This window comes from Eschrichtius robustus, chromosome 9 (genome assembly GCF_028021215.1).
Source record: "Eschrichtius robustus isolate mEscRob2 chromosome 9, mEscRob2.pri, whole genome shotgun sequence".
Classification (NCBI taxonomy): Eukaryota; Metazoa; Chordata; class Mammalia; order Artiodactyla; family Eschrichtiidae; genus Eschrichtius; species Eschrichtius robustus.
In genome coordinates, this window is record NC_090832.1 from 49,635,259 (window position 1) to 49,646,795 (window position 11,537).

Here is an 11,537-nt window from a genome sequence, read left to right on the forward strand (position 1 = left end):
GGGATCTTCCCGGACCAGGGACTGAACCCATGTCTCCTGCATTGGCAGGCGGATTCTTAACCACTGGGCCACCAGTGAAGTCTCTAAAGATTTATATCTATATTTTCTTCAAAGAGTTTTATCATTTTAAGCTCTTACATTGTTAGACCTTTGGCCCATTTTGAATAAATATATATATATATATATATATATATATATATATATATATAGTAGAGATGGGGGGGTCCCACTTCATTCTTTTGCATATGGATATTCAGTTGTCCCAGGACCATTTATTGAAAAGACTATCTTTGCTCCATTGTATTGCCTTTGCTCCTTGATCTAAGATCAGTTTACTATATGTATGTCTATTTCTGGGCTCTCTATTCTCTTCCATTGACCTATTTGTCTATTCTTTCAGCAGTTCCCACTGTCTCTATTACTGTAGTTTTATAGTAAGTCGTGAAGTCCTCCTACTATGTTCTTCAATATTGTATTGGCTATTCTGGGTCTTTCCCTCTCCATATAAACTTTAGAGTTGGTTTGACAATATCCATAAAAACCTTGCTGTGATTTTATTTTGGATTGCATTGAAAGTATAGATCAAGCTGGGAAGAACTAACATCTAGATAATATGGCCACTTTCATATATATGAGGAAAGCTGGGCACACTGCTAACCTGAATAAATTCTGGGATTCTGTTACAAAGAAATAAAGGAAGACCAGATGCTGGCTCAAGTAATTGGCAGTCTCTCCACATAGAGACTTCATACCATTTGGTAGAAAAAAATAAGCTTTTGATTAAACAAAAGCTGACACTAAAGTCATATAAAAATTGGGAGGATACACACTTATGATTTGGAAATGCTTTTAATCAGGGTAAGTTTGTTTTCCAAATAAACAGTAAAAATTTACAAAACCTACTGAAGGAAAAAATTCCTCATCCTAGAACATTAGTTCTCTAATCTGTCACAACAAAGTTACACCTCCAACAGTTGTGAGATATAATTAACGTGAGGAGTGTTTTAACTTATTAGTACCAGGTTAAACCATATAAAATTGCAGAGTTCTGTAGAAACAAATATTGGTAATTTCATATAGTTCAACCTGTATCAAAGTTTGTGACTACTTAAAAAATACAAGCTAGGGTAGATCTAGGTTATCACCATAATATTGTAGAATGTTACAGCTGAATTCCAATCATCTTTCTTCAGTGGGAAAGAAGTGAAATTACAGCTGGAATATCAGAACTGTACCTTCACCCTTAAGCACTTCTGAATTCATTTTCTATTCTCAGGAGTAATACTGACTTTGGTAGACTGGAAAATGGCCCCCTAAATATTTTCATGCCATAATTCTCAGTTTTATGCCTGTTTAAATTACATGGCAAAAGGGACTTTGCAGATGGAATTAAGGTTATAGACCTTAAAATAGGGAAGTTACCCAGATGTGCCCAGTGTAATCAAATGGACCTTTAAAAGAAGGCAGAAGGGTCCATCATCAATAAGATTATGGAAGAAGCAGGAGAGATTCAAAGACTGAGAGGGACTTGACCATTGCTGGCTTTGAAGAGAAGGGGACCATGAGTGAAGGAATGCAGGCAGCCTCTAGAAGCTGGGCATGGCTCTCAGCCAACAGCAAGGAAATGGGACCGTGATCCTTCAGCTGCAAAGAACTGAATTCTGCCAACAACTGAATGAACAAGGAAATGGAGTCCCCCCACGCCACGTCCAGAAGAGAATGAAGCTCTGCAAATACCTTGATTTTAGCCCAGGTGAGACCCATATCAGATGGCTGACCTACAAAACTATAAGACAATACACTTATGTAGCTTAATACACTTTATCCACTAAGTCTGTGGTAATTTGTGATGGCTGCAATAGAAACTCACACTTACCTTAGTAAAACCCCCATTTTAAAGGACTCATCACAGAAGGGTCCCTATAGTCATTGAAACCATATTTTTAAAAACTCGTATCTGGTCCTTAATGATTCTAGTATATTAAACTATATTATAATTGGAAATGTGTATATAGCCAACAAAAATAATAAAATTGTGAACTGAAAACTACAAAGCCAGTTATTTTATATAAAAACTCTAAAAAGTTCATGACTAGTTTTTATGAGAAACATTTCATCTAGGAGTGATTTCTAAGGCAGTTTCTTGAGTTTCCATAAAAACAGAGCCTTCTGTCTCAGAAGGGATATCAATAAGAGGACCAGAATCCTCTATATCCAAGTTCGGTGGTTTCTCCTGTTCATAACTCAGGTTTGAATTATCTTTCATTTGAATCTCTTGCTCTTCCAACTCCAAAGATTTATCTGGGTCTGGAGCTACAACTTCATCCTCTTCATTTTCATGCAGAAAACTACAAATCATGTTGGGTCTACAGGAGAAATCATTTTCCTTGATTTGCAGCCATTCCACACCACCTAATGTAGGAGGCAGGGGGACAAACCAAGAAACATGAAAAAGGAATTTCAGTTACTTACATATATTTTTAATTTAAATGTTCATATGAATATTTATCAAAATAAAACCCCAACGTAAAGAAAGGAACATGGTGCCTGTACCTACTGATAAATGATCATGTAATTTCCATCTTACATGGAGACCTAGGAATGCCTATAGGGTATGCATCATCAAAATCACTAAAAGTAATCAACTTCAGTTACTATTCCAAGCCGTTTTCCCAGAGTCCAATTCCCAACTCATTCTGAGAGATAACTGAGCTCCCACTGCCATCTTTTGTCTTGAAGAAAATTTTGTCACTTCCCTACAATTTTCTCCTTACCCATTCAGTTTTCATAATACAATGGATGATACCACTCTATCATCTTCTGAGTCAACATTTATTTGTCATTTTGAGTTGAAAAATCCAACTGTGAAATAAGACACCTCTCCAAAAAAAACCCTTGAAAAAAATTTTTTGTTCCTTTCCATACTCACAGTCAAAGCCCTTACCTGTCAATGAACTCCCATAATCAAGAACTGCTCCAGGGACTTCCCTGGTGGTCCAGTGGTAAAGAATCCTCCTTACAATGCAGGGGAAAACAGGTTTGATCCCTGGTTAGGGAACTAAGATCCCACATGCCGCGTGGCAACTAAGCCCGCATGCCACAACTACTGAGGTTGCGCGCCTCAACTAGAGCCTGCGTGTCGCAAACTACAGAACCCACGCGCCCTGGAGCCTGCACGTCACAACTAGAGAGAAGCCTGTGCACCACAACGAAGAGCTCACACGCCGCAACGAAAGATCCCAAATGCCTTAACGAAGATGCCGCATGCTGCAACTAAGACCTGACACAGCCAAAAATAAACAAAATAAATAAATAATAAATAAATCTTAAAAAAAAAATTGCTCCAATAATGCTAGCCATTTTTTTCTTTCATCCTTATGACCCTTTCAGTCAAGTATTTTCAATGGATCCTCAATTCCTATAGCCCAAGCTGTTTACTCTTATCTTCAAAGTTCCATTAGGTATCTGTAAGATATACCAACCTATCTTGTCACCCTGTTCACGCATCCATCTGTTCCTATCCCCCATCATAAACTAACTCCTCTGCAGCTGTTTGTTGAAACATCCTTACTGTTGATCCCATATCTTTTCTCATGTATTACTACTATAAAGTCTCCCTCTTTCAAAAATCGATTTGTTCTTTCCCTCCAGTTCAGCTTCAATTATTGACTTCATATTTTTTTCTTGCTATAACGTCATTCTCCTGGTCACCAAGTTCAAAACCTCAAAGCCATCCTAAAGCCTACTCTGTTATCTAGCATACTTGGCACATAACAGATACTTAAAATAAGTTGAGTGAAAGGGGTGTCGAGTCATAGTCATCCATGTCTGTTTCAATGTGATTTGCTTTAGAGTACAAGTTCCTAGAAAGTAAGGACCACATCTCCTGTCTATTTTGTTCTGCCTCCAGCATCTTGCCATGTTTGGCAGCCAGCCTCCAAGATGGTCCCCAATGATCCTCACCTTCCTGACATGCACACCCCTGTGTCGTCCCCTCCCACACGGAATAGGATATCACAGAAATGACAGAATGTGACTTCTAAGGATAGTTCATAAAAGACATTGTGGCTTCTACCTTGTTCTTAAGGATCACTTGGTCTGGGAAAGCCAGCTGCCGTGTCAGGAGGGCACTCAGACAGTAGTGTGAGGAGGTGAGGAAGTGAGACCTCCTGCTAACAGGCAGCACAAACTCACCAGCTATGTGAGTGAGCCATCTTACAATTAGATTTTCCGGCCCTACTCAAGCCTTCAGATGACTACAGCCCAGCCAACACAATGACTGCAACCTCATGAGAGACCCCAGCCAGAACAACCTAGCTAAGCTGCTCCCCAATTCCTGATTCACAGAAACGTGTAAGATGGTGTTCTGTTGTTGTTTTAAGCCTTTAAGTTTAGGGGTGACTTTTTATGCAGCAACAGATAACCAATACAGCCTTGAATAGTTGGTTACTAATTTATTTGATTGAAAGATACACCCAAATCTTCCCAAAGGGCTATTAGATTATTAAGGACTATAGGAGAGGAAATTATATAACTTCCTTTAAAAAGAATATCTAAATGACAGCTAAGCTATCTGATCTGTATCTGCCTTTCGAATTCATTCTAGAACTTCAAGTGCCTACTTCTTCCTATTATTTTTGGAGTGCTAAAAAAAGGGATAATTGTGGAATATATAAGAACAAAGATTTGTTATATAGTCATGTGTAGCTGGTATAATTAATTTCTAAATGATTAATGTACCTTCAAATGTTTATTCCTTAAAATACAATAAATCAAACCATGAATATTCATCAATAGGGTCTCATTTACTAGAGTTTCAAATATGTCTTTGAGCAATAAGCCTTTTTTTTTTTTTGGTGGACAAACACCTTTATTCTGACCATGTCCCAAATTCCCTAGGGCAAGAGAAAGAGGTTGGTGTGGTGAGCAATGGGCTTTTAAACCACCAAGTGTTTATTTGTTCATCTCCACAAACATGTGCCTGCTATGGGTGCAAGAAGCACTGGCCTAAGGTCTCTAGTGTGGGATGACGAGCAACTGGAGAAGGCTAAATGGATGCTTATTAAGAACGAGACACGGGACTAACAACTGTGGTCCTAGAGCCCCTCCCACATATAAAGCCAGCTTCTTCCAGTTGTGAGCATCTTGGGGAAGGTTACTGCATCTGCCAAAAGTTCAGGAGATCCTATGGGGTTACTCCTTGGGTTACTCCTTGGGAATGCTATCATCGTATCTTCTGCACTTACAAAGAAGTTTTAATGAGAGAGAGAGAGACAGAGAGAGAGAGAGAGAGAGAAGTAGGTGCTGAATTCCCTGGGGTTGAAATCATGTCAGGTTTCTTGACAAACTCCTCACAATCGTTTCCAATGCAAAGAAGATAGAAATTTCTTATATGTCTCCAGTGCCCCCTGCTATGTGAGAATTCAACTAAATTTTAAATCTATGCTTGGTACTTTTCATGGAGTACCCTCAATTTTAATATACTTTACCTATCACATATAGTTACTACTACAAAGTACAAAGAACATCCTGGCAGCAGTGTTTCATAAAGCCAATACTAAATCACCGATTTTCAGAGAACTAAGTGAACTAACCTATGTTTTCTTCTCCTTCCTTCTTTTCTGTCAGAAGAGTTCTTGTCATGCTGAGCTTCTTCATTGTGTGGCATTTATATTTTAGCACTGTTTTATTATTGCCTTCTGCATCCACTAGAATGTAAAATGAACACTATTATACTGCTTGATGCCATCAAATAATCATGTTAAGCCTCAATGATTCCAGTTTAGAGAGTTAAACTACTTCCTGTCAAGATAGTGTAGTAAGTTCAAGATTTAACTCATTCCTCCAGCTCCAAGCACAGAGAAATATCAGATAAAATACATAGGAACCGAAGGCACAGTGAACTCAAAGACAACAAACATCTCCAGGAGACAGAAACACAAAGCGAGATTAAAGCTATGGACCTATTAGGCTCCAGCCCGGAAGCAGCAAAGGGGGGGCCAGGAATTTGGCCTTACAGGTAATGAGGTCGAAAATTCTGCCACTCAAAGTGAAGGACCAAAGGCAGACCTACTGCTTGAAGCCGGACTGGAGTGGAGAACATTACCGATCATGAAAGAAGATGAGAAAAAAACTGCTGCCATGCTGCTGCTGGGGGTCACAGCTTTATAAAAACCGTGGGCGTAGGCAGGAGGAAGGATGAGGCTCTGTGCTAAGGATGCGAAGCACACGGAAAACTTCCACACCCTGCCACTGTGTGGCTGATACTACACTTTAGAAAGCAACACAGTGACATCTATTAAGTTCAACCACATGCAACTGTCGCTCTTCGGCCCAAATTGGTAATTTCATATGGTTCAATCTAGTACACACACTCATCAATCTAGCAGTTCCTTTTCTAAGCGTATACCTGAGAGACATTTTTACAGATATGCACAAGGAAACATAAAAATATTCATGGCAGCATTTCTGTAGTGAGTTAATAAGCATAATTAAGAAAATGGGCTCTGGAGCAGACCACCTGGGCTCAGATCCTGGCTCTGCCTCTTATTTTGTGTATGACCTCGGGAATGTTATTTACCTCTCTGTGCTTCAGTTTCTTCAAATACAAAATGAAGATAACAATGGCATCTACCTGATAGACTTGTGGTGAGGATTCAATGAGTTAATACTTATAGCACCTAGAACAGTGCCTGACATACAGAAAGCACTCAATAAATTTTAGTAGTTATTAATAATTACTGGTAAAAATGGAAGCAACCTACATGTCCATTAATTGGAGAATAAACTGTGGTATAGTAACAAATAGAATCTTAAGCAACAGGAAAAACAGATATATATCAACACATATAAATCTCGAAACATCTCTAATTGAAAAAAGATATAGAATAATATGTATAATATGCTATAACATATCAAGTGTGAAAATACACAGAAAGTGCTATTTATTGTGTGCAGATACATACATATGTAATATAAAATCAGGTATAGGAAAGAAAAACACTGAATTCAGGAGAGTGATTACCTCTGAAGACAGAGGAAGGGAGTAGGTTTGGAGAGGGGTATACAAGGGGCTTCAAAGGTATGTGGAATGTTTTTTAACTACCTAACCAAACGGGAGGATTTGATACAGCTAGACAAGGGGTACATGAGATCTTATAATTTTAATATCCACCATACATAAGTATGTTTGAAATATTTCATAGTAAAAAGAGTTGAGTCAACATAGCAATCACTTACCATGTTCAACATTTTCTTCAAATATAACACAGGTCCCAAGAGTGTCTGCAGAAAAACATGAAGGCAACTTGTTGAGAAGTAACAGAGCTACTTTCTCTGAAAGGCATATAAAAAAAAAAAGGGAGTTTCATCTCTCTGACTTCCTCCTACCTTCATACTCTCCAGCAAAGACATAGCTGTCCACTTGCAGAATGGGCTTCTCAGTATCAATTCCCTACAACAGAATATAGGATCATTAAAAAAATCATCATTAGAAAAAGCCTTGGGGGTGGGGGGAATGGGTGAAGGGGGGGCTCAAAGGATACCAACTTCCAGTTATAAAATAAATAAGTCCTGGGATGTTTAAGAACATCATGGTGACTGTAGTTAATAATACTGTACTTTATATTTGAAAATTGCTAAGAGAGTAAACCTTCAAAGTTTTTACCAGAAGAAAAAAAAATTGTAACGATGTGTAGTGATGGGTGTTAACTAGACATTGTGGTGATCATTTCACAATATATGCAAATATTGAAAATGTTGTACAGCTGAAACTAGTATAATGTTATATGTCAATTATTTCTCAATTTAAAAAAGAAAGCACAAGGGACTTCCTTGGTGGTACAGCGGTTAAGACTCTGCGCTTCCACTGCAGGGGGCACGGGTTCGATCCCTGGTCAGGGAACTAAGATCCCGAATCCCACATGCCATGTGGCGTGGCAAAAAAAGAACAAGACTTTTACATGAAACCTTGCTACCAAGGAGACTGATTTCCAAAGCTGGGGAACCTCTGGAGCTTCTTGTCCTAGCAAGTAAAAGATAAGCTAAAACTGCTCTCATCACAGCAGCTACAAACTGAAAACTACTTAATTCATACCCAAGTAGCAAGGTCTATTTCAATCAACATCCTCTTCAAGATAAAGTAAGAACAAAGGAAGTTTTGTCAAAAATGCTCAAAAGATTTTAAAGATAAAACAGATGGTAACTCACGATACCATAGCTCAAGTCAACAGCACAGTGTGAGGTCTCTGAAGTCCTTTCTTAATAGGTATTCTCTCTCCCTTCTCCACACTATTTTTGTCTGTTTTCCATATTTTATTTTATTTTTTGAAGTTTTTTTAATTTTATTTTTTACTGAACTATAGTTGAAGTACAATGTTGTGTAATCACTGCTGCACAGCAGTGACTCAATTATACATATATACATTTTTTCATATTCTCCATTATCATTTATCACAGGATATTGAAATATAGTTCCCTGTGCTATACAGTAGGACCTTGTTGTTTACCCATTCTATGTATACCAGTCTGCATCTGTTTAACCTCTGTGTGCATATCTAATTATCCTCTCTGCCCTTTGTGTTTTTCTCACCCTTCTCACTATATAAAACGGTGTATTTTTTCAAAACCTAATGTTCCATATCAAAATGCTTTAACCCTCCAAATCTTTAACTCTCTCCAGCCACACAGGCAGACACTCAGGCAGAGTTACGCATTAACTTTCTCCCAGCTGCTCCCACAGTCCCCCTGTACTTCTGTGATTGTCTCCAGCGTTCACTGCTTTGTTCACGTGAAATTAATATATCAATCTTAGGGACGGGTATATTTCACCACTCTTGTTTTAAATTTAAGAAAATCTACAACAACCCCCCAATTCTACAAGACTCACCAAAATCTTGCATTTATTTTCACATTTTGAGAGAAAGTCTGAATCAATAATTCCTGATAATTCCACCAGAACCAACTGCTCCTGGTGGAAGAGAGAGGCGTTAAGGCGCTAGCTTGCGAGTGTGCAAGAAGAAGCAGGCATTAACGAGAGAAGTCAAACCTCCCCAGTGCAACGATCCCACCTTTGTGAAAACTAGGTCCTGCTTTCAACAAGAGGAAGCGCGCGCCGTTACTTAAGGTAACTTCCCTCCTTCCCCCTTGAACTTCCGTGTGGGCCGTAGGGCTGAGGCCAGCTGCCCGCCGCTCCGCGCGCCCTGGGGCACTGTCCCGCCAGGAGCCCCCGCACGCCCGCCGCGTCGCGAGTCCCTTCCCCGCACACAGCCGAGCGGCCACCCTCGCCACCGCTGCGCGGGCCTCCGCCGTCGCACTCACTGCCTCCTCCTCCTCCTCGTCCCAGTACCCCCGACTCGGCTCCTCGGCCGCCGCCGCCATGCCGCCGCTCCTCCGCGCGGCCTCCGAGCCGTGGGCCCCGCCCGCCGGGGCCGCCATCTTGAGTACGGGCAGCAGCTCCCGCCCCGCCGCGGTTCCGACCGCGCCCGCTGCTCCTGCCAGCACGCGAGATGGCGGCTCCCGGGCCCACCTGGAGCCCCTTGTCCCTGTCCCGAGAGCCGGAGCCGGGGCCCTGGCGGGCCGGCCGGGCAGGTCCCGCGACCTAGGGAACCCTCGGGCTCCCCGCCCAGGTGGGACGAAAGCACTGTGGAAGCCGAGGGGATGAAGTAGGTGCAGGCAAGGAGGCTACGGTGCGCGAGGGAAATGGAGAGGCCTCGTGTGGCCCCAGCCTACAATGCTTGGAAAGAAATTCCTAATGTCGTGTGAGCACTGATCATCAATTCAAGTTCTCCACGAGCCAAGTAAAGGGCACTCCTCAGTGTTCCACGTATCGGGCGCCCACTGCGCGAGGAAGTGAGCTGGGGTTTCAGGCAACCAGGAGAGGTAGAATAAGGGATCAACCAATGCTAATCAGATTGCCCTAGGTGCTGTAAGAGACCCAGATCGTTTGGGGAGTACTGGAGACTCAGCGAAGTGAAGTTTTGAACAGGATTTTCTTAAAGTAACCTCATGGATTTTTCTGATTATAAAATAAATGATCTTTGTACGTGAGACAGGATGATCTACCTCCAAAGAGCATGAGGTTTGGGGTCTGGTACTCGTCCGGTTTTGCTGCGTTATTTTACAGTAAGCCTTTAGGCAAGTTGGTTATTGTGAGGATTAAATGAGATAATCCCACTATTAAGAACATATTAAGCACTAATGTGCATTTAATCTAGTATTAGTAATAATATATAAAAATTTAGAGTATTACAACTTTTAAAAAACATTTTTTCGGGAATTCCCTGGCGGTCCAGTGGGCAGAACTTGGTGCTTTCTCTGCCTTGGCCCTGGGTTCAATCCCTGGTCCCGGAACTAAGCTCCTGCAAGTCACGCGGTGCGGCCAAACAAAACAAAACAAAAAAACAACCAGGGGACTTCCCTGGTGGCCCAGTGGTTAAGTCTCCGAGCTCCCAATGCAGGGGGGTGCGGGTTTGATCCCTGGTCGGGGAACTAAGATCCCGCGTGCCCTATGGCGCGGCCAAAAACTAATAATAAAAAGTAAAACAAAAAACAAAAAAAAACAAAGTTTATTAAAAAAACCAAAAAAACCCATTTTCCTACACAATATATCTTTCCAGTTTCTTTCTACATAAACACATCGTTTATGTGTACATCTGTTTTAAACTTGCTTTTCTCACTATATGTAGTATTATGGCTGTTTGTCCATATTTTCCATGATAAATACAGATCTATGTGATGGTATTTATTGTGCAATATTGATATTGCACAACACTTTAGTAAACATTTTTGTGCGTTTTTACCCAGTTCCTCCATTAAATGAATAGGATTTTGTAGCTTAAAAAAAGTGGAAAAATCACTGGACTTGTTAGCAGTTGTAGATTTGAATTATAGCTCTGAAATATAATAATTGTGACCTGGCACAAGCTGCTGCACTTTCTCATCCCCTGTGTTCTTATTTATTAAATGAGGATAAAATTATTCATCTTCACTGTATATATTTTTTTGTTTGAAGATTAGATCATGTATCTAAAAGTGCTTTGTAAGGGACTTCCCTGGTGGTCCAGTGGTTAGGACTCCCTGCTCCCAATGCAGGGGGCACAGAGTTCCATCCCTGGTTGGGGAACTAATATCCTGCATGCCTTGCGACGCAGCCAAAAAATTAAAAAAAAAAAAAAAAGTGCTTTGTAAATTGAAAAATTATATAAATTGTCAGATTTTATTGAGGGTTCAGGGAGGATAAAGAGGAGAAGGACAGTCCAAGCTGAGGGAGCAGCAGACAGTGAAGGCTTGAGGAATGAAAATATGTTTTACGAGGTCAGTGTAATGACTCAAGATGTCCCTTTCAAATAAACAAGCCTCATACTTCTAGTCGAGGTTATTATTGTTTACTATTTAAGACATAATTATTATTTTTATTTATTTTGAATGATTTACGAAAGGATAGAGACTGAAAAGTAAGCCTTCCATCCCTGTCCCCCAGCTCCCCTTTCTATAGGCAATTGTTTTTTAACAGTTTCTTATGTACCCTTTCAGAGATA

General features: G+C 40.5%; 1 protein-coding gene across 2 annotated transcripts; it reads right to left on the reverse strand.

The window, feature by feature from the left end:
- Window positions 1–830: 830 nt before the first annotated feature.
- GTF3C6 (general transcription factor IIIC subunit 6) lies at window positions 831–9,471 on the reverse strand. Of its 2 annotated transcripts, XM_068551270.1 has the most exons (6): window positions 9,319–9,467; window positions 8,888–8,968; window positions 7,390–7,453; window positions 7,240–7,284; window positions 5,595–5,708; window positions 831–2,412 (listed from the first exon to the last, which is right to left on the reverse strand). In XM_068551270.1, the coding sequence occupies exons 1-6, from the start codon at window positions 9,433–9,435 to the stop codon at window positions 2,114–2,116; spliced, it is 720 nt and encodes a 239-aa protein (XP_068407371.1). In that variant the 5' UTR covers window positions 9,436–9,467; the 3' UTR covers window positions 831–2,113. The 2 variants fall into 2 exon arrangements, with proteins under 2 accessions (XP_068407371.1, XP_068407372.1); XM_068551271.1 differs by lacking the exon at window positions 5,595–5,708 and having other exon boundaries at window positions 9,319–9,471.
- Between the last annotated feature and the right edge of the window lie 2,066 nt (window positions 9,472–11,537).

What these genes read in the sequence shown, in the direction of transcription:
- GTF3C6 (XM_068551270.1), bottom strand. Translation starts at nt 9,435, where the DNA reads ATGGCGGCCCCGGCGGGCGGGGCCCACGGCTCGGAGGCCGCGCGGAGG. An exon ending in CTTTGCTGGAGAGTATGAAG is followed by an intron (nt 7,285 to 7,389) that starts GTAGGAGGAAGT and finishes GTTTTTCTGCAG; the next exon opens with ACACTCTTGGGACCTGTGTT. An exon ending in TGAAGAAAATGTTGAACATG is followed by an intron (nt 5,709 to 7,239) that starts GTAAGTGATTGC and finishes TTTACATTCTAG; the next exon opens with TGGATGCAGAAGGCAATAAT.